The sequence below is a fragment of the Cydia strobilella genome, chromosome 13 (genome assembly GCF_947568885.1).
Source record: "Cydia strobilella chromosome 13, ilCydStro3.1, whole genome shotgun sequence".
NCBI lineage: Eukaryota > Metazoa > Arthropoda > Insecta > Lepidoptera > Tortricidae > Cydia > Cydia strobilella.
The window spans coordinates 6,414,976-6,437,650 of NC_086053.1; the positions used below are offsets into that span (position 1 = coordinate 6,414,976).

The 22,675-nt window shown below is 38.6% G+C and overlaps 3 protein-coding genes and 1 long non-coding RNA gene across 5 annotated transcripts in view; 1 reads left to right on the forward strand and 3 right to left on the reverse strand.

Annotated features, from left to right (window-relative positions):
- LOC134746571 (integrin beta-nu-like) overlaps positions 1–8,466 on the forward strand; it is a 32,545-nt gene extending 24,079 nt beyond the window's left edge. The window contains exons 10-13 of the mRNA XM_063680990.1: positions 693–884; positions 4,549–4,718; positions 5,206–5,400; positions 6,575–8,466. Coding sequence (XP_063537060.1) covers positions 693–884; positions 4,549–4,718; positions 5,206–5,400; positions 6,575–6,960 — 943 coding nt within the window. The 3' untranslated portion in view covers positions 6,961–8,466. The remainder of the gene's footprint in view (positions 1–692; positions 885–4,548; positions 4,719–5,205; positions 5,401–6,574) is intronic.
- LOC134746575 (uncharacterized) overlaps positions 8,400–22,675 on the reverse strand; it is a 72,753-nt gene continuing 58,477 nt past the window's right edge. Inside the window, exon 2 of the long non-coding RNA XR_010128242.1 lies at positions 8,400–10,760. This is a non-coding gene — a long non-coding RNA (uncharacterized LOC134746575). The remainder of the gene's footprint in view (positions 10,761–22,675) is intronic.
- The window catches only part of LOC134746572 (estradiol 17-beta-dehydrogenase 11-like), a 58,290-nt gene continuing 44,014 nt past the window's right edge, over positions 8,400–22,675 (reverse strand). For both annotated transcript variants that reach the window (XM_063680992.1, XM_063680991.1), the window contains exons 6-7: positions 13,298–13,414; positions 8,400–11,802 (exon numbers count right to left, since the gene is read on the reverse strand). In XM_063680992.1, the coding sequence (XP_063537062.1) occupies positions 11,610–11,802; positions 13,298–13,414 (310 nt within the window). In that variant the 3' untranslated portion in view covers positions 8,400–11,609. The remainder of the gene's footprint in view (positions 11,803–13,297; positions 13,415–22,675) is intronic.
- Positions 19,997–20,794, reverse strand: LOC134746367 (uncharacterized; the record flags this gene model as incomplete). The annotated part of the gene is made up of 1 exon (XM_063680737.1): positions 19,997–20,794. A coding segment is annotated over exon 1 (645 nt), but the record flags the coding sequence as incomplete, so codon positions are not given.

Below are 22,675 nucleotides of genomic sequence, written 5' to 3' on the forward strand. Positions count from 1 at the left end.
GTGCTATGGACTGTTCAAGAATTAGTAAGAAATGCTCTTTAAAAAATACGATGACAAATAAACGCATTAGATTTACACTTTATTTAAGATTTACACTAATGTGCCGACAAGCATGGTACGAACTGCGCCAAGAAGGTTCAACCGTGTGTTCTGTTCTGAGGTGTGTTCTTAAATACCTACAGAAAGTTCGTTTATTGTCGTCGTGTAACGCTGCGTCTTACATAGGCGAACAGTCGCGAACGCGAAGCGAAGCGACACGGCGCGGCGCGGCCGGCCCAAGGCGTTCGCGTTCGCAAAGAGATCGCCCACGTAGGACACTTCTAGAGGTATCAAAGGATTAATTACGGCGCCGTGCTGCGCCGCTTAGCGTTCGCGTGTTGTTAGCCTACGTAGTACGCTGCGGTGCCAAGCCAAATTTTGAACCATATATTCATAGTGATTTTGGTGCAATTCGATAAAGGCTGCGGCTATATAAGTATGTACGTTGGATTGCCTAACGCAGCGTACTACGTAGGCGAACAACACGCGAACGCTAAGCGGCGCAGCACGGCGCCGTAATTAATCCTTCTTCAAACATATCAGTTGGTAACGCATATACTTAAACACGGAACCCTAAAAAGGATCATATTTTATTTCATCCTTTTTGAAGTCGGTTTATCTTTTTTTTTATAAAAGTTTTTATTATTACACAGGTCTGGCCCCTCATGCGACTGCTCCATCGAAGACGAGGAGAAGTCAATGGCTCTCATCGCGCAGTGCCGCGCGCCGAACTCGACGCACTACATCCCGTGCTCGGGCGCCGGCGACTGCATCTGCGGCATCTGCAACTGCGACCGCGGGTTCAACGGGAAATACTGCCAGTGCAAGGCGTGCGAGATTAACCGGTTTGTTTCTTGTTTTCTTCTATTGATTAAAAGAGAACAGTGGAAAAAATCTTAACCCGATTCAGAAATCATCGGGTACCTATGGCTCAATTTAAGCTCTTGATGACCATTCCGCGCAATGGGCCCACATTTATTGGCTAAAAAAGAGCTACTACTGCGAGCGCTTCTACTGATATTTTTTGACGTCAGAATTTCTTATAAACATTAGACATTCAAACAATATTGCTCATTCTATTTTTCCAGGCGCTTGGTTTCAATAATTTCAACCCTTATAAAAAAAAAACTATTTCAGAACATTCAAGATTCCATACAATATTGTTAGTACCATCGTTATAGCTATGTGTAAATAATTAAATATTATAGGACATTCTTACACATTCTTATTCTTCTTCTTATGGTTTTCATAATGAAACGATTAATTTCCTTTTCGAAATTGTTAATCCTGCTGCAGCTAAGCATGCTGGTTGGAATTACTTGTTTAATTTAAGTAGTTGTAGGTATAGGTATATATTACAAGGTGTATACATTTTTCTATACAACAAAGCAAATCTGAAACCTCCATGTCAATTCTCATCCTTTCCGTTTAGTTTAGTTAGCAGGACAACCAGCTAGAAAAATGTCGTATTTTTTATGGAAATTCACAATGTTTATGTTTGGCGTAAAGAACACCACCGGCTTACTACGACTACGACTGGATCGCTAGCTACCTCAGAAACCGTCACCAATGTGTTGAAATCACCACCATCGATGGTAATGACAAAATAGCTTATAAATCGAACTACAAACCTAACACAACTGGCGTGCCGCAGGGCAGTATCCTGGGCCCCTTGCTATTTTTACTTTATATTAATGATCTCCCAAACGTAGTTAGGCCATGATTATATCCTCTTTGCGGATGACACAACGTTGCTTATTAAAAATGACAACGATACGCCATTTGATAATAAAATCAACCACACTAGTAAATGTAATAGACTAGCTAGAAAACAATAATTTACAAATTAACATAACTAAAACAAAAATGATACAATTTCAGACATACCGAAGTAAACATATTGATTTAGAAATTAAGTACAATGGTTCTAAAATTGAGGAAGTAGATTCTGCATCATTCCTTGGAATAGACATTGACCACTTCTGCAATTGGAAGAGCCACATTGATAGCCTACGCACTAAATTAGATCGATTTGTTAATGTACTCTATCGTATCCGCAATGTGGTTTCGGAAGCAGCCGCTCTTTCGGCATGTCACGGGTATGTGTCATCCCTATTGAGATATGGTTTGACTATATAGGGGAACTCAGTCGATGCTGATATAATATTTAAAACACAAAAAAAATGTGTAGGGTCTCTATCTGGGGCTTGGTATCTGGATCACTGCAGACCTTTATTTAGGCACAATAAAATTTTGACATTACCTGCAATGTACATCTTTGAAATATGTACTTTTGTCAAAAAGCACCCCACATGTTTTGAAACTATCACCATGAGGTCTCAAAGAGGTACCCATCGACATACTTACATGCCCAGGACAAACCTTTCACTGAGCAGAAAAAACGTGCATTACATGGCAATACAATTATTTAATACTTTTACTGACGATTTTTAAGCCCTTCCAATAAAATTATTCAAAAAAAATATTATTTGACCATTTGATAGAGAACTGTTATTATTCAATTGATGAATTTTTGACATTATGTAAATTATAGGTTTTTATAGATTTGACATTGTTTGACTATTGATACATTTATAATGCTCTATAATGATTGTATATTTTCATATTACACAAATTGTAATCTTAAATTATATTGACAATTTATGATTTTATTATTTATATCTCCTTGGATATCACGGGCCTATGTATCCCGGTCTTTTAAAAGGCTTGCTTGGGGATATGGATCCAACACGTAGAGGCCCCTTGGAGAGCTTTAATGTCATGTAGAACGCCTGCTGGAACCCGTTCACAGGCGCAACAATAGACACCCATGAACCGGTCGCAGCAGGCATTGGGACTATTGTAGAAAAAGTGAACAGTATACCGGTCTATGGATTGAAGTTTGGGTGAACAATAAGACTGGGCTATTGTAAAGAAGTCCGGACACCTGCCATAACAATGTTAAAACACGTTATCGAGGCAGGTGGTGACTTGCCGCTGACTAGATGGGCCCCTGAAACTGCCGTCGTGAAGACGACCAGGAGCAACACCGGTGTGAGCGGCTCAGGGGTGTCGAGAGGTGTCCGCCGCTTTCTACCCAGTGACTGTTAACAGCCACTGTGCCAACTCGCGTCTTATTTATTTATTTAATAAATCTTACAGCTATCATTACAGTTACCCAATGCGATAGTGTCTATTAACCTTAAAAAATAATAAATTACTACTATAACTATACTACTACTATAACTAGGTATATACATACTATAACTAAGAATAACACAACACAAACAATGTAACTTTTACAAATTCACTCTCGGAACAGTAAAATACGTCAGTTCGATTGGCAACTTCGTTAAATGTGCTGGTGGCTCTCGTCCTTGGGGCCGTGCGCATCAACCCGGTGCGCGCGTGCGGCTCGGCCAGCAGGGGCGGCCTGCGCCTCCGCCACACGTACCGTGGGGGCGCGTAAACACCTATTGACTTTAGTAACTCTGGGTTACTGACCTTTCCACGCACTAACCTAAATATATAAGAGGCTAGTGCCAATTCCCTTCTAACCTCTAGCTGGTTATATCCCACCATTCCGAGCACAAACAGGGTTGGATACATTCGAGGATAGAAGGGGTACACTCCATACAACTTTAGGTACAAGAACCTGATGAATTTATTTTGGATTCGTTCCAACATAAACTTGTATTTAGCCTCATTTGGGCTCCAGACGCAAGAACTGCTCTCCATGTGGCTTCTGACAAGGGCTTCGTACAGTGCGCGTATAGCTCTTACGTTGGAAAACCCGTGACACTGCCGCAGAACGAATCCCAAGTTCCTATATGCCTTCTTGCAAATAATGGTAATGTGGTGCCTAAAGGAAAGATGCATCTTATGCATCTTTCACTTCCACCCCTGGAGCATATAGCTCTTACGACTCCCCTCTGGACGGCCAATGAAGGCAAGCCAGAGCTGAGAGTCCTGCGGGTCCCCTTGGGGTCCACTCCGACCGACGAAGGCACGCCGGAGACGGAGACCCCGACCGACTCTCTGGAGCACTCGGGTCCGTAGGGTCGTCACTCCCCAACAGCTCGCCACAAGCTGCCCTTATAATTTATTATTATTAATTGTATTTTTATTATTTTTCAATGTGACATTTTATTTTAATGGAGGATTAATATTAGTTAGTAATTTAAGAATATTTGTACGCCATGTATTATGGTAAATCAAGGACTGGAAACAATATTATGTAACAACAATTTATACCCTTTTTTGCACAAATAAACTATTCTATTCTATTCTTAAGGGGCCCACTGACTATCAGTCCGCCGGACGATATCGGCCTGTCGGTTGTTCGGAACTATCAAATTTTAGTTCTAACTGACAGGCCGATATCGTCCGACGGACTGATAGTCAGTGGGCCCTTTTACGGCAATACTTGGAATTTACCAATTTTTTTTAGCAACGCAGCGGTTGACCGTACAATGAGCCCTGTCAAGCTAATTTATACTCTGTTTTCAGGGAGAACGGCATAGAATGCGGCGGCGTTGGTCGCGGAGACTGCGCCTGCGGCCAGTGCGTCTGCGTTGAAGGCTGGAGCGGCAGCGCGTGCGATTGCATCGACAGGAACGACGCATGCATCGCGCCGGGGGGAGGGGAGGTGTGCTCGGGGCGCGGGGACTGTATTTGTGGTGAGTTAGTGGACCTTGTGTCCAGTCCGTACGGCACAGAATACGGCAGCACGTGTGACTGCTTCGCCGAGTACGACATGAGAGTAAAGTCGACCTTATGTCCAGGGCTTATGACATAGAATGAGACGGCGAGCATCACGGGAATTGTGACGGAGACTTGACATACGTTCGTGACATAGGTTATATTTCAAATGCAGCTGCCTTTGTAGCTGATAATAATTATATTTCTTTGATAGTATAGTTATTACATTGCTTTATAGAGGGCCTCAAATCGTTATTCTTGCAATCTCAAATATTTTTAAGCCTCTTGATCTTTGAAAATGAACCTTAAATTAAAAGTATAGAAATGTCGACATGGTCCTTCGAGCCGGATTGTACAAATTCCCAACTGAACAGGCTGGTTCCTTTGTTCTCGCTCGTTACATTGTTAATATAATATGAGGTTAATAATTGGTACCTTAATCGTCAATACCCTTCTAATTTTTAGGCCGTTGCGAGTGCTCATCCTCGGAGGAAGGCAGCAAGTATACGGGCGCGTTCTGTGAGACGTGCGCAACGTGTGAGAACCCACTCTGCGCAAATGCAGAACCCTGTGTTACATGTTTCCTGTCTAAGAACTGCACTGAGGTGTGCATAATTGGAGGTAGCAACTATACTGTGGCTGAGAAACTCTCAGAGACAGGTGAGGTCTTCATTACTCTCATTTTTTCAGTTTGTTCTCGGTCGTGACTCCAGCTACTGATTCGGAGAGTGACATCCTGAGAATTGGTCTAGGTTATACCCTCTGCGTGAATACAGAGCCCTGCGTCACGTTTTCCTATCCAAGAACTGTACTGAGGTGTGCATCATTGGAGGCAGCAACTATACTGTAGCAGCTACTATACTGTGACTGATAAGAAATTAAAAAAACAGGTAAGGCTACCTAAGGTATCTATATGGCATAACATCTACAGATCTAATGTCTATACTACTGTAACTGGATAATTGTCAGATTTGTCAGTATGTATTGATAATTAATTATCTCTGCATTTCTGAGATATCAATTTAAGTTATTAGGTATCATAATTACTTGCCGACACAGTGATATGCTAACGGCAAATTGTCAGGGGTCGATGAAATACGAGTCATAAAAAAATTCACCACAAAAATCATATCAAGCGCGGAAACGCCTTACTATAAACTATCGGCAAATCCTCGGCAAAACGATAAGATACTAAATACCAAAGCTGAAGCGTTGATTTGATCGCATGCACTTAGATAATTAAGTAATTAAAAATACAATTGCCCATATAACAGTAGTGGTCTTTATGATAACACCTTACTTACATTACAGCTCATATACCGTCAAAAGTATCAAATGACTCAAGAACAGTTGCTAGTTGAGTAAAATCGAATTTTCTCAATTAAGAACTTATTTCCTTAGACTTATCATCACATCTTTTTATTAACAAATGGGAATCAAGAAAGTGCATGTTGGAGTAATGATGGCAGAAAATAGGTTAATTATGATCTGTTACTTTGTGGTCGTACGTTGGCGACTCGAAAGCCTCTTTAATCGTTACGGTCGCACGATGCGGTTTGTGGTGAACAAATAACTGTTAAATTAACCACCTTTCACACTATTAAAATTAACTTCATTAGCGAATGCAGATTACCATTTCAGAAAGTTTGTTAACGTGAGTTAACTCTTAGACGTTTGTAGGTACGTGGTGCGTCAGAAACGTATAATTATTTAGTGCGTACACAATTCTACACATGAAATGACTTATTTTAATGTATTTTAACTATTCACTCCCTTTAGTTTAATTAAATAATTTAGAGCAAGTTTCCGGTTAAAATGTCAATTTTCTTTTCAGTTACGGAAGGCAGCGAGGAAGTCTCTTGCATACTCCGTGTAGAAGAGGGCAGCCAGGAGTGCGAATACAGGTATACCTACAGTGCCAGCGCCCAAGACATGGTCACCATGGAAATAGTCATCCGCTCCAAGCAATGCGGCCAGCTGACGAGCGCCAAGCTCATGACCAGCGCCTTAATCATCATGGCTTGTGTTATAGCAGGCGGTGTGGTCATTATCATGGGTATAAAGAGTGCACAGATAGTGTCAGATAGACGAGCATATGCTAAGTTTGTTCAGGAAGCGGAGATGAGCAGGTTAAACGCTCAGGAGTTGAACCCGCTGTATATATCACCGATCACTGAATTCAGGTTACCGGACAGTTTTCCTAGGGATAAGAATGATTAGTTTTAAAAACTTTGAAGTGTGTATTATGATGGATGGGATATGGGTTGAGTATTTCTTTTAATGGTATTCTTTTTTTAAATTAATAGTTAGTTCCTCAGTTACGAGGGGGATAGAGGGCATATAAAACTCTAAATGCACTCTTCGTAAAGGATAGAATTGTATAACTCATTTATTAACGTAAATATCTAGAATTATTCATGTCTAAAAAAGTATAAATTTGTATTAATTACATAATTATTTATCAGTGACTGTAAATATCTGTAATCTTACGTGTTTCGAGATTGTGCCTTTCTGTGTACTTACATCTTAAGATTAAAAACATATTAAACTGGTCTAAGACCAGCTCAATGTTAAGGAAACTTATGGAACCAAATATATGTAGGTATAATATACATAGTAGGTAGGTACTTATTTAAGTTTCAAGTAAGATATTTTAAATGTAATTTAAATGTTGAGAGTTAAATCCTTTAGGTGCTTACAATTAATAGTTTGATAGTTACGTGTTACATTGAGTCAATATTAAAGTAATATAGGGTAAAACGAGGCGAATCGGACCAATGGTACGATTGGTATGGAACGGTACTTAAATAAATATATTTTTCAAGCAGGCATAAGTATGATTTATATAAACAAAACTGAATAAATTCCTTAGTCAAGTATTACAAAATTGAAATATTGCATACCTGCCTTTTATTTTTATAGACAAAAAGACGAACATAATTCATTAAATAATTCTTAATAAAAAAAATTTTGGCCCTTTTTAGGATCGGGTGATTTATAGAGCCAAAGCATAATGCCGCTTTGCAAGCCAAGCTAGTCGAAATGTAAAGAAAATTCTTCGATCACAAGACCGAAGTTCTTGTTTGTTTATGAGTAATGAGTAGTCGGTCATGGTCAGTGATCCCAATCGCCTCGGTCTACCCTACCTACGTATTAATGTTCAACGTAATTTTGCTAGTCTTTCGCATTATGTAGTATATACATAAGATGATTTTATTGAAGTATTTCCTAAATAGTACCTAATGCCATAGTTATTTAGCTTTAAGGTTGTCCATTTTGTTATACGTTTGTTTCATATTACCAAATTACTTATCATCACTTTTAAATAGTTCAACATTTACTTCAAAGAAGAACTCGTGTAATATTTTTCATATTTTATTACGAAACGAATCACAATAGGAAGTTTATATTATAAACACTACACCGATACATTTGTATTCACTTAAGTATTACTGCATGTTACTTATACAGTATTTATTGATGTTGATAGTTTATTATCGTTATATTTTTACCGGTTAAGAGTTACCTTACTAATATAATTCAATAGGGATTCTTAAAGTATGTACTTAATGACAATTTTGACAAACTTTTCATTAAGTTTCTTGAGATTGTAAACAAATATACCACAGTTTATCTTGTTCATAAATAAAACACACTAAAACATTTCATTTATATCTTTATTCCCTTTTTTCATCATAATACAAATATATTTTTAACCGAACAAACGGTTTTATTTTTTGCAATAAATGCAACTTCTTCAGGTCCCTCTTTTAGGTAGGTAAACAAAATTTCCAGTAGAATGTGTCATTCTCAAAGAACAGGGACGTATACCATGGCAGCAGGTCTAGACAAGATGTTGTAATCGTTGATAGAAAACAATAATCTAACAATTTCCATACATTACGAGTATTTAACTCGTAATGTATGGAAATATACAATTAACATTGATTTTTTCTATTCTTTGTCACCTTGACTAGGTCCCCAGGTGCTTATACTATTTATGCTGCATTAATACAAATGCGAGACTTCGCAACAAACACAGCTCTATGTTCCCTCCCGCTTAAGAATGTCACAAGGTTTTGAATATTTTTCGTAATTTGCTATACACCATATAATACATTTTTATGCCAATAATATAACAGCCACATTTCCGCGTTATACATACTTATATACATCGTTATATACACGGAAGCCCATTAACACCCGAATTAAAAGTAATTTATTGACATATACTAAGCCAAAATTGAGCAAATTTCAAATTCACGTTTACCTTAAATCCTATGTTTTAGTATTACATAGTAATAATTTCCAACTTTCGTTGAGAACAACTTAATAGTAATTGTGATAAATTGTAGAAATTAATTTTTATCTTTACCTACAGTAGATGCGTACCTATTAAAAAGGGGTAATGAATAAATAATCGTCCAGACAGTACTGTCCCTACGCGTAAAAAGAGAGTAAACTTTTGAAAAATGTGTAGATGTCTTTTTCTTTCTCTACATCATATTTGTCCCTTCTGCTATGTAACAGCGGGATTTATCTCTTAATTCTCGTCAACTTGTCGATTATCGAATTCGTGAATTATTTTCGCTACGAAAGAACAACATCTTTTTTGCATTGCATGCTAACTAAACTTAGCACTTGTAATGTAAAAGCTCTATAGTCGAGACGAGTTAATGATAAAGACAGCAATCTTCATTCCATTGAATATCTCTAAACCGTTACAAATTAGGCTTTTGTACACATGTCGTCACGAGGGACTATTTCAAATGCTATGTAAAATATTCGACCTCAAAGTTTCTCATTGATCTCAAAAGTTCTGATATATTCGAAATAGGCCTACGAACGGTCCATTTAAGTACTTATTTATTTAGTGGGTGCAGTTTATTCATTAGTAGATCCTGTACATTTGATGATTACGTATTTAAAAGGTAACTTAATTATGGAATGTAATTAATATCGATGTCGCTACAATATCGTATAAGGTAATCGCTATCACATCCTCGTCGTTTCTTAGTTTGACTAAGTACCACAGTAACAATACACTACCTACATTACTTAACCTAAGTTAAAGTTGAAAACTTGGTAAGTAAACAGACCTTTAAGACAAACAGCGCAATTGCAAAATCTGGACGTCGGCGATCGTATGATGATCAAAATCAAATGATTTCCTTTGGCTGCCGAAGACCCTTAGTGGACACCGACAAATGACGCGCCACGCACGTTAACTTTATATTGAGGGCTGTTTCAAAAAGATGAATACAACCAGAATTTAACAGACTGAATTCAATTACCACAGATTTTGCAACTTAAAGGAAGCTCTATCAATATCAAATAGAGACACTACGACTGTGACTGAAGTGTTAAGTTATCGTCATAATGATAGGGTTCCACTTAATGATATAAGACTGATCATGAGGCCAATAATACCAATATTACATCATTTTTATATCGCTATGTAACTTCGAATTGGCCTCCATCCATATTTTAGCGATACTGAAGATTTTGGAAATGTTTCGATTAACACGTAATTCAGTGGCGCTGGGTGATTTCCCTATATTTACCTACTTTGTCGGTACAAAAAGCAGCTCCACACTTTTAGAGTTAGGTAGAAATGACCGAGGGCCTTGCCTAGAAATATGAAACGTAATGTAACTCGTTCATACTACAGTCACTTCGAAGCCAAATGGACTACATAAACGGAGTAGATAAGATATAGTGGCCATTTCACCCTTACCTACCGATATTTAGCCCTGCCTTACCCTCAATTAAAATCTAAAAGCTGCATCAGATTCAAGAGTACTGGTTAAACAGATACGTTTAAAATACTTACTTATTTAACATATGTATGTACAGGTATTATAATTTTTACTTTTACAGAAATACGAATCGTAATCTAAGGTCCCGTTTTATTTTAATCGCATTATTTAGAAAATGTTCGCGACAGTTAATCAATTTGTACTAATGTAATTCTATACAAGAAGTTACGTATTTTGTCGATGGCACTTTTCTGTAGGGCACTGATCATAACTGCTCTTATACAACATTTGCGATAACGGGAACCTTAAATATACCTCAATTACTTTGGAAACGCAACATCTCAATACACGCAATGTTTGGTCAACAATTGCTATAACAACTTTAAAATTAACTAAGTACGTCGGTACCAACAACAATGCCAAATAACTAGAAAAAAACCATATCGTTCTTACAGTTATTTGGGTCTATTTTCCGTTTAAAATAACAAGGCTGAAGTGTAGTAAAACGCATTTTGATGCCGATTGTATAAAATTCCATTAATCAATAAGTAATCAAGCTTCAGCTTCTATCACAGCATTCACTAGGTTCCCTTTGATCATCCAAATTTTGATAGTCTCTCATCTATGCATCACGATATAACAATCTGGGAATTAATCTTACTCGCGTAAAGATACCGCGATACGGCTAACTAGATACAGTAAGAAGCTCGTTCGCCAATGCAAATCATGCGATAAAGTTAATCTTTTATGGCTTTTAGCCACAAAAACAATGTGGTTTGTCATTTTCTTCTGATGTCATCAAGCTGCCACAATCACACGTACCGCGTACAACACCATTGGTCAAAATAATCAAAATATCTATAATAAATTCATCGACCGCTCAGTATAGAACAGAGCCCTAGAGAAGGCAGCTCCTTAAGCAGCTAAGGCCAACTTGCACCATTCCACTAACCCGGGTTAACCGGTTAAACCTTCCAGGGTTAGGGGGATGGTGCAAGTGGGCCTAATGGTGCTGTCTCGTCACTTAATAAGGGTCCAATGGTAATCCAGTTAGCAATATCACCCTTGTCGACGCATGTCGCATGTCTCGTAGCGCAGCGTGCTCGTGCGTCAGACGTGCCTGTCGTGTCGGCGCGGCGGCGCCAGCGTCACGGGGCGCGCGTCGGGCTTGGCGGGCCGGGCGGGGGCGGGGGCGGGGGCGGGGGCGGGGGGCGGCGGCGAGTGCACGTGCGAGTGCGACGCGGGCACCGCGTCCGGCACCAGGCGCCGCAGGAACTCCGACAGGCATGGCCAGGGGACGAGCCTGAAAGGAAAGTAAACTTATATGGTAGAGGGTCTATCTAAATATATAAAAGGTCTGACAGGTGTTCGAAAATATTTAAAAGCGCAATCCGATACATTGAAAAAGGCTAAAGAGCCGGCGTTTGTAAATCAGCTTGATCTCAAAATTAAAAATAAACAAAGCTTTTAAAAAAGCTGTTAAGATTGGGTCCTCTTGGCCTGGTCTACCTACAGTGCCACTGTGACGTGTCACTTATGGGACATCCTGTATATTAAGTCAAATAGTGGTTTAGCAATATAATAACTAAAATGTACGATCAAACAAAATTTATTCGTAAAATTGAGGGAAGTTACATCATAGCGGCGATAATTACATTAGACGTCATAATAATGGGAAAATGAGAGAATATCAGGGTCGTAATTGCAATTTCGTGTCTTGATGTTGAATTGAGCAAAAAACAAATAAATAGGCAAGGTAATTATTTACCTCTAGCGTTAAATATATGTGGGGTTTTTACTATCGCTTGATATACTTAGTTAGCATTTTACGAGTAGGTATACTAACGCTTTGAACAAAGATATCAACGTCTAAAGTTTAACAAAAGTCTCGTATATCACACGCTGTTTAAGTGTATGGTATACCTATGAATAGCACGAGGTGTAGGTTGGGTTAAGTTCGTTGTCAATCTTGTTACTAAAGGTTTGTTTTTCATGATACCTTAGACTGGTTTGACCTTTCTGACTTCCTACCGTATTTCCTTGTTTAAGTAATTACCATTGTTTTTTTCTGTGACAATGAACTTGAGAACCATGAAGGTACCTATAGTAGAATCTACCACAGTTAAAATAAGCTAACATTTATGTATAAAATTATGCATGCGCAATTGCGCAGTGCGTGTAACGAAATATTATCTATAACAATTATCATAAGTTAACAGCAAATAATAATATATTCTTGCATTGTCTAATGCAAAGCTTATGAATAACCGGCTCGATATTTTCTAATTTTAAACTTACATAAATAATGCTGTTTGCCTTTGAAATTTGCACCTTTCCGACAACGGTGGCCGGTCTTACATATAAGTACTAAGTATTCCTAGGTACCTACTAAATAATATCTCCAAGCTTCATTAAATATTTCGCCAGGGAGGGCAAGCAAGAAACGCAATAATTGCGATTGAAGTGTATATAATATAGCATTTGATGTTTAGGGGTTATCCCAACATTACTGCTACGAATACCGCTATAGTAAAAAAAATAGATTACATTTTCTGAGATTATGTGCCCTAAATTTGTCGCTACGCTCGTGTATGTAACAGCATGCTAGCGTAAAAGCTGAGGCGGAATAAATGTCGATGGCGCCCTAAGCGAGCACGTCATATTTGCCCCTCATGACTCATTGATCTTAGTAATTACTCGCTACTGCATTGAAGATATGTTACATTATATTTGTCTCCTTCTTCCAAGTGCACCTAAATAATTTAAATACTACTGCTATCTTAAGAGTAAATGTTTACCATTTGAGAGGCAGCAGTAAACTGAAGTATCCCGGCATGACGGCCAGGGCTTCGTTGGTGCGGATGGCGAGCACCACTCGGTCCGCTACCTCGTTCGCGTTCAGTTGAGGCACAAACCTGAAAACACATCATTTGCATAAATTATATGTACAGTCGCCATCAGATATATCGGAGCGGCCGAAGTGCTCAAAAATATCTGAACACGCACCTAGCGCCTTGACAATAGAGGCGTGTTCAGATATTTGCCTTATATCTGATGGCGACTGTACCTAAGTACATATATCAATCACAACGAACAAAAACAAAGGGTAAAAACGGGACCCTATTACTAAGACTCCACTGTCCGTCTGTTTGTCTGTCTGTCTGTCAGTCTATCTGTCACCAGGCTGTATCTCATGAAAGTCATGAATTATCACGGTTCAGTTCTAGATAGTTGAAATTTTCACAGATCATGTATTTCTGTTGCCTTGCCGCTATAATGTACAACAAATACTAAAAAGTACGGTGGGCGAGTCCGACTCGCACTTGTCCCGTTTTTATTTGCTAGATATTGATATTACCGTGTGCATGACGTTCTTGGGTTTGACAGATGGCGTTGAAAAGGTTAATTCTATAGAAACGCATTATAATGTAGATTTATCACACTCGGAGCGGTAAAATAGCTAGGCGAAGGTTTGAAATTATAGTGACATCTTATTAGCTTGACAATAGAGTCGTAAATCATTTTGTATTCAACAGTTGCTGCTGACGGTAATTGCTGAGGACATTATTAAAACCGGCCAAGTGCGAGTCGGCCTCGCGCACGAAGGGTTCCGTACCATTACGCAAAAAACGGCAAAAAAATCACGTTTGTTGTATGGGAGCCCCACTTTAATATTTATTTTATTCTGTTTTTAGTATTTGTTGTTATAGCGGCAACAGAAATACATCATCTGTGAAAATTTCAACTGTCTAGCTATCACGGTTCATGAGATATAGCCTGGTGACAGACGGACAGACAGACAGCGGAGTCTTAGTAATAGTGTCCCTTTAGGTAAGGGTAATCCTTTGGGTACGGAACCCTAATATTACATTACAGGGAGCCGGCCGTTACCGCTAGCGCAAAGCAGTCACGTTATATTCATCTCCGTTGTTTTTAATTCAGAAAGTGTAATAAAAGTGATAGTTTGTATCCGTATGTTATACTGTTTTAAAGCCAGTGAATTGAAGAACAAAATTCAAAAAACAGTTTATAAAAATGTGTTTTAGTTTAGGAATTACGAGCAAAAACGTTTTAAATTCTTAATCTAACGTTTATTTATCTCGCACCCGCAACGCAAGCCGGCAAGCGGTGAGTCATCAACCAGCTCTCGCGCTGCGCTCGCGCGGGCGATTATAATTATTATTTGTTGAAAAAAAAAAAAAAAAAAAAAATGGAGTGTAAAGAATGCAAATCAGAAATCAAAAGCAATTTAGTTATGCTGTCCTGCACGACATGCACAAACACATACCATTTCCAATGCCTGAATATGACGTCGGCATATTACAGAGAAAAAAATCATGAACTAAAACGCTCATGGATATGCCGAGATTGTTCTACGAGTAACATTACATATAGGCGTAGAAATGACAACACGCCCATATCAAGTTTGTTAATACAAAATAACTCACTAAACGTCACAAACATGTCTGGCGACTACCTGGCGCATGATACCCAGCGCAGTACAGCAATTGATGAGTCAAGAAATATGGGGACTCAAAACCATTCACAGAACGGAATCACCATAGAACAAATCAGTGCTCTTCTTGATCTAAAATTACTTGCATATAGCAAAACTGTCCTACATGACCTGGAAGAAGTAATCCAAAGTAACATTAAAGGCGCAATCAACACGTTAAAACTGGAATTTACTGAAAAAAATAACGCTATCTTAGAACAACAAAAATCCCATTCGGAACAACTTCAGACCGTAAATCACAAAATAGACACTCTAGAAAGAGAAAATAAAAGACTTTCTTCGGAATTACGCGAACTACAAAACAGTTTTGATAATATCGGGCTAAATTGTAACAAAGACAACCAAAGGAAATTTGTAATCTTCGGACTAGACGAGCACCGTGGAGAAACTGAAGAAGACGTGTGTAAACGAATAACAAATATGCTTGGCGACTTACTTTACATAGACATAAGTGGCTATGTTGAATCCATTAAAAGAATAGGTAGAACGGGTTACCGGCGCCCTGTCATCGTCGAACTGATAAACAAGCGCATGACAAAATATGTGATTGAACACGCCCAATGCTTTCAAAATAGCGGTTATGCGGTCTCAGAGTACTTATCTAAAGAAGCTCTACAACAGAGAAGAAAACTAAAGGAATATTTAATCGAAGCGCGACGGAACGGACATTTTGCAATTTTTAGAAACAATAAACTGATAATCAACGGGAGAGAATTCACACCTCCGGAGGAAATAAATAATCACCATCTACCACTACAATCAAATGACCGCGGCCACACATCACAACCTTCATCTGCTAATGGCGATCAAGAAGACCGCCACGACCAACACCTACGAGCAGCGATCCCCGATACAGACGTACATAAAGAAAACCACTTTCTTCCAAATCAACCAAAACATGACACCTTTTTTTGAAGGTAATCTAAAAGTTCTCTACCAAAACATACGTAGTATAAAAAACAAACGGCATTTAATAGAAAACGAAACGAATAAAGATTTGCACGTCCTTTGCATAACTGAAACGTGGATTTCTCCAAATAAGCTTGACCTCTTACGCGTCGACGGTTACAAACTGGCTTCGTACTACTGCCGCCACAACACCGAGGGAGGAGGAGTGTGTATATTCGTACAGGAAGATACGGATTATTTAGAGTGTAAGGAAATAGCTGATATGTCGATTGAATCATTATTTGAAGTATGTGCCGTCGAACTCCCAAAATCGAATAAAGTGTTAGTAACTATATACTGGCCCAACAGCCAACGAATGCCTGATACTTTCTTTGCGTCGATGGAACGACTCTTAAAACACTTACAAAATAAATACGCTAAAAAAGATGTTACGATTGGCGGTGACTTTAATGTAAATGTACTCGAACATACAAACAATACAAAAACTCTCTTAAATCTATTGTCTAGCTATAATTATAAACAAAATGTACATGAACCGACTAGAGTAACAAACACAAGCGCTACCTGTATTGACCTGGTGTTTACAAACTACATATGCAACACCACTATAGAAGTAAATGATTATGGATTCTCAGATCATAAAGGAATTCTAGTTAGTATACCATCAATAAAAATAAACATACAAGTTAGTTGGCATACATGGAAAAGACACTTTAGCAAGAAAAATATTGAAAAATTTAAATCAGAGCTAAGAAAAATAGATTTTATGAACATAATAACAAATGGCAAAACTGTCAATGAAAACTACAATATATAACACCAAAACCTATCCCAGTTATTGGACGTGTGCATGCCAAAAACTAAGACCAAAATAAAAACAAATAACAGCAACAAAAAATGGTTGACGACGGGTATAAAAGTATCTTGTAGGAATAAACGACTATTAAAAGCATTTATAATGAAAGTGAATAACCCCATCCTAAACAAACACTATAAATATCAAAAAGATGAGAACATCAAACAATGTGGTTAAATCAATGTGGAAAATCGTAAATGAACAAACTAACAAACTTCCAAAACGGAAAAAAGCCAATATTAAACTTAATATAAACGACCAACTCACGGAAAATCCAACAATAATAGCCAATTATTTTAACAATTATTTCTCATCGGTGGGAACTGTCGACGGCAGTACCACACCACCGCGAGGACGGCTACCAATTACGCGCCCAGAACATTCATTCTTTTTGAGCCCAGTTACTCCGCACGAAGTTTTCAAAATAATAAAAAACTTAAAAAATAAGCGCAGCTACGGTCATGATGAATTACCACCTTTGCTAATCAAAGAATGTGCTGATGAACTAGCTCTCCCATTAACATTCATCATAAACCAGTCCTTTTCTGAGGGCACATTTCCGGATTTACTTAAGATCTCGGTTGTAAAACCAATGTATAAAAAAGGAAAACAAAACGATAGCACCAACTACCGACCCATAGCTCTCTTATCAACTATTTCAAAAATCATAGAAACCGCAATGGCAAAACGACTGAACTCCTTTTGCGAAAAATTCAACATATTTAGCGATTCGCAAAACGGATTTAGGAAAAACCGGTCAACAACCCTAGCTGTTTTTAAATACATGCATGAAGTATTAAATATAATAAATAACAAGGAATATGCAATTGGAATCTTGCTTGATATGAGTAAAGCTTATGATCGGGTCTTATACGAAATTTTACTGCAAAAGTTACGCGGAATTGGTGTAAGAGGACTACCTTATGATTGGTTTGTTTCATATCTTTCAAATCGCAACCAATGTGTAGAAGTTAACTACCACAATAATGTAACTGGCAACATACAACAAATTCAATCACAGCTGACAAGGGTTACTCAATCAATACCTCAGGGCAGTGTTCTCGGATGCATTTTATTCTTAATTTATATTAATGATTTGCCCAAAACGATAAATTGCTCCTGCACTCTTTTCGCTGATGATATATCATTAGTAATTTCATGCAAAAATACTATTACTTTAAGAAATCACTTAGATGAATCAATATCTAGTATTGAGAATTGGCTTAGCGAGCATAACCTAAGAATAAATTTCTCCAAAACTAAACTTTTAGAGTTCAGACCTTACCAAAAACGCAGTTTGAACGTAGACTATAGCTTCAAAGATACAAAACTTGAATGTGTAGATTCTGCCGCGCTTTTGGGTATTTATATTGATGCTACAATAAACTGGCAAGAACATGTCCATCAAATATCCCTTAAATTAAGTCGATTTATCTATGCCTTGCATGAAATTAAGAAATGCACCGATATAAAAACAGCGACTTGTGCCTATTATGCTTACGCATACGCATGGCTAAAATATGGAATAGTATTATGGGGAAACAGTACAGATACTATACAACTGTTTATACTCCAGAAACGTTGCCTAAGGATATTAGTTAATGTGGATCAAATGACAGGCTGCAAACACTACTTTATAGCACAAAAAATTTTGACTCTACCATCAATATACATCTTGGAAGCTTCTATGTTCGTGAAAAACAACCTGTCATTATTTCCACAATACTCACACGCATCTTCATTACGACCTAGAAAAAAACTAGCTCTACCTGAGACTAAATTGAAGATGGTTAGCACTGGTCCTTCTGCCATGGCAATAAAAATATTTAACAAAATCCCAAATAAGATCCAAGAACTGAGTAACATAGGTGCATTTAAAACCCAACTCAAAGCATATTTAATTGAAAAAGCTTTTTACTCTGTACTAGAATTCTTAAATGAAGATGTAACTATATGAAATATAATGTAATGTTATTAACTATGAAATATAATATAATAAAATATTTAATATGTAATTAATCGTGATGTAAAATGTAAAAATATGTAATCTTCAATCGTAAGGTAAATTTAACAATATTTAATCTCCAATCGCAATGTAAAATTCCATTTTAATGTAAATTTAATAATATTTGATCTCTTATCTAATGTTAAATTCAATAACATGTAATATAATCTTTAATTGGAATGTCAAATTTAATATATTATGTATTGTAACCTATAATCGTGATCCTTAGCTACTTATTACTAATTACTTAGTTAGTAAGTTACGTAGATAAGAATGTAGTTAATTAGTGAGTATTAAGTTGCAGTGCCCTACAGGGTTCATAGCTGATCAAAATTATTATGTAACATCTTATTATGTACCTATGAAGGCAATAAATGACTGAATACTGAATACATTCCTTTCAATGCGCAGTGTCATTAGAGAGTGCTACGCCGTAGTCCGTAGCAAGATACTTTAACCCTTGTCCAGGTCGCACCAAATTGCAAGTTTTCCCAAAATTCAAATATATTCCTATTACTTAATCGAATTTGGTGATTAATTTAATTAAAGACAATAAGTCACATTTTCCGAAAGTGCAATCTAATTTGAAGCTTAATCGGAATGCTGGTTGAAATTTTATTGGCGTTTCTACTATGCCTGGTAAAAGGGTTAATAAGTACTCGTATTGCAAGTATCAGAAAAAACCGGTCAAGTGCAAGTCGGACTCACGCACGAAGGATTCCGTACCTTTACGCAAAAAACGGCAAAAGAATCACGTTTGTTGTATGGGAGCCTCACTTAAATATTTATTTTATTCTGTTTTTAGTATTTGATGTTATAGCGGCAACAGAAATACATCATCTGTGAAAATTTCAACTGTCTAGCTATCACGGTTCATAAGATACAGCCTGGTGACAGACGGACAGACAGAAAGACAGCGAAGTCCTAGTTATAGGGTCCCGGAACCCTAAAAATGTGTTAGGGGCTTAGGGGCACGGCCGCATGTGCGTCGTGCGTGCGCACTTCAAACAAACATAGTCCAAAAGTGGCCAAATATATCGTTACACACTTCTGTTACCATAGAAATAAGGATGTGTCCCGATATTTTGGCCACTTATTTTGCCGTCTTTATTTATATGCTGATTCAATTTTTCAATTCAATTTTATTCAATAAAGATAACATGATCTTAATTTTTGTTAGTATATTCTTAAAAATAATGTTAGTACTTAAAAATTAAATTTGATTTTACATTTAAAATTATTTCATTAATTACAGGACAACACACATGATCAGCAATCATCTTTAGGATGCTGTTTGGGCTGTCCCTCGTTCTGCTCAGCAGAGACGCTGCATTTTTACGCAAGATTGCTGCAAACCCATCGGTGCGTGACTCCGCGAACATGGTGGATGCGCTGCAGAATTTGGGCAGGCCAATCAGCATCCTAAAAGCATTGTTGTACTGCACCCTAATAGCATTGTATGACTTTTGGGTATATCGGACCCACAGGCTGCCAGTGTAAAAAGAAGAGCAGTATGCCTTGAAAAGCGTAATTTTCACTGCTTTTGAACACCTAGCAAACCTGCGGGCCAGCATGTTCGCCCTCACACACAATGCTCTTCGCTCTCTCTCCATATCGGCATCGTCCTTCAGATCATCAGTAACAACGTGGCCGAGATATTTGAAGCGTGTGACTCTCGTGAGGGCGATGCCGTTTAATTGGACGGGAGGTATAATTGTGGGATACTTGTTTCCAGCCTTAAAAATCATTATCTCACTCTTTTTCCCGTTATACAACAGACCGTGTGAGGAGGCGTAGGATTCACATACAGCTATAAGTTTACGGAGCGCCCCAATGGAGGGAGCCAGCAGTACCATGTCGTCCGCGTAACTGATGTTGTTTAGGCATACGCCATCAACATGGCACCCGACATGTGTACCGCTGAGCTGCTCGACAAGTGCGTCTACATACAGGCAAAAAAGTAAAGGTGAGCTCAATCCACCCTGACGCACCCCGCACTCAAGCCTGTATGGTTCCGTAGCCTCACCTGCCCACCTCACACGGTTTTCCTGGTTTAAATACCAGTACCTGAGAAGATGGATTAACTCTGGCGGTAACCCAGACCTATGCAACTTAGCCCACAGAATATCATAAGATACAAGGTCAAAAGCTTTCGTCAGGTCCAAAAAACAGGCATAAATAGGCGTTTTTCTGTCTGTGTAGTATCTGACAGTGTGCTTTAAACTGAGAATGGCCATCTCTGTTGACAACCCAGCCCGAAAACCGAACTGAGCGTCGTGTAGTTTTATGCGTGCACTTAGATAGGAGTTAAGCACACTGTCAAACACTTTCGCTACAATAGTCGCTAATGATATAGGCCTGTAATTTGTACCATCCGAAGCATCACCGGTTCTATTTTTAATGATAGGCACCACCAGGGTCTCCATCAACTCAGGCGGTAAATAAGAGTGACTCAAGCACAAGTTGAACAACAAGGCTAGTACTCGAGGTAGATGGACCCCGGCATGTCGGAGATGTTCGACGCTTAAGCCGTCATGACCAGGCGACTTGCCCCTTCTCATTTTATTTATTGCTATTCTTACGTCTTTAGCGCAAACACAAATTGACAAGTCACCCTTCAGAGCTTCGAGATTCCGACACGACGGGCCTAAGGGTGAGCTAATGGTAAATCTATCTCTAAATAAGTTGGCAATTTCTTTAGGACTTGAAACTCCATTGATACTCACAGGTACGCCGTTCTTGGGATTTAGTTTATTTGTAGCCTTCCAGAAAGCCTTAAAGTCGCCACTGGAGTGATGGGATGCCAGTAAGTCCATTTTGATTTGCTCTTGATGGTTTTGGCACCATCTGAGCCTCCCTTTAAAGATCTTACGGGCCTCGACCATGTCAACATAAACCGGTCCAGAGCCCGGTTTCCCATACAATTTCCATATATCAAATGCAAGCCTAGCGTGTCTGTGAGCGTCACTTACATGCATGTTCCAACCTGTTAAGCGCTGTTTACGTCCATTCATACTATTTTTATGTGTTACAGTAGCCGCATGACACAGAACCTCAATTACATCCTTATATAATTTATCAATAAGGCGCTTATGACATACAATTTCACAATAACTACTACAACATTCTTGAAACTCTGTGGGAAAATCTATAGCCTTTAATTTTAAATTACAAATTTCCAAATATTCATTTATTTGGTTCACACTTCTATGCCCCCACTTTACCTTATTACTATTATATTTAAAACTTGTTAAATTAGTCTTTTTGCTCACTAAGTTTAAATTACATTTCACTATAAGTGGAAAATGATCCGACCAAAAGACATCGTATTTAACATGTATATCAGTGATACTCTGCAATGCGGCCTTGGTTACAACGCAATGATCGAGCCACCGATGGCAACCGTGCGCTTCGCTAATGAATGTGAATGCTCCCGTAGACTCCAAAATATTTAAATCGGCACATACCCAGTCCTGGTCCCGTGCAAATTCAACGAGCTCGTTGTAGAAACGCTCTCCCGGGTGCGCGTTAAAGTCGCCGAGAACAAACACAGACTCAGCATCACTCTCATCTATGATAGCACAAATAGCACTTAAGCAATCAATAAAAGCCATCGTATTTTCTATCATGTCAGTAGGCATATAAACACTTATCACAACAATGGGTGCGTCGTTCGTTAACGCGCGAATTGCACACACGCGAGGGTTAGCACACGGAATCACTGTAACGCACTGGAAGAGAGACTTGCGCCACAGCAGCGCCACGCCGCCATGCGGCCTCCCGCGTAGAATGCCCGCGGCAGTGTCGACGGCCGACGTGCCCGTGCTCCCGAAGTCCTCGTGAACAGTTTCCAGGAACGGGAGGTCGTGGGCCAGCAGCCACGTCTCCTG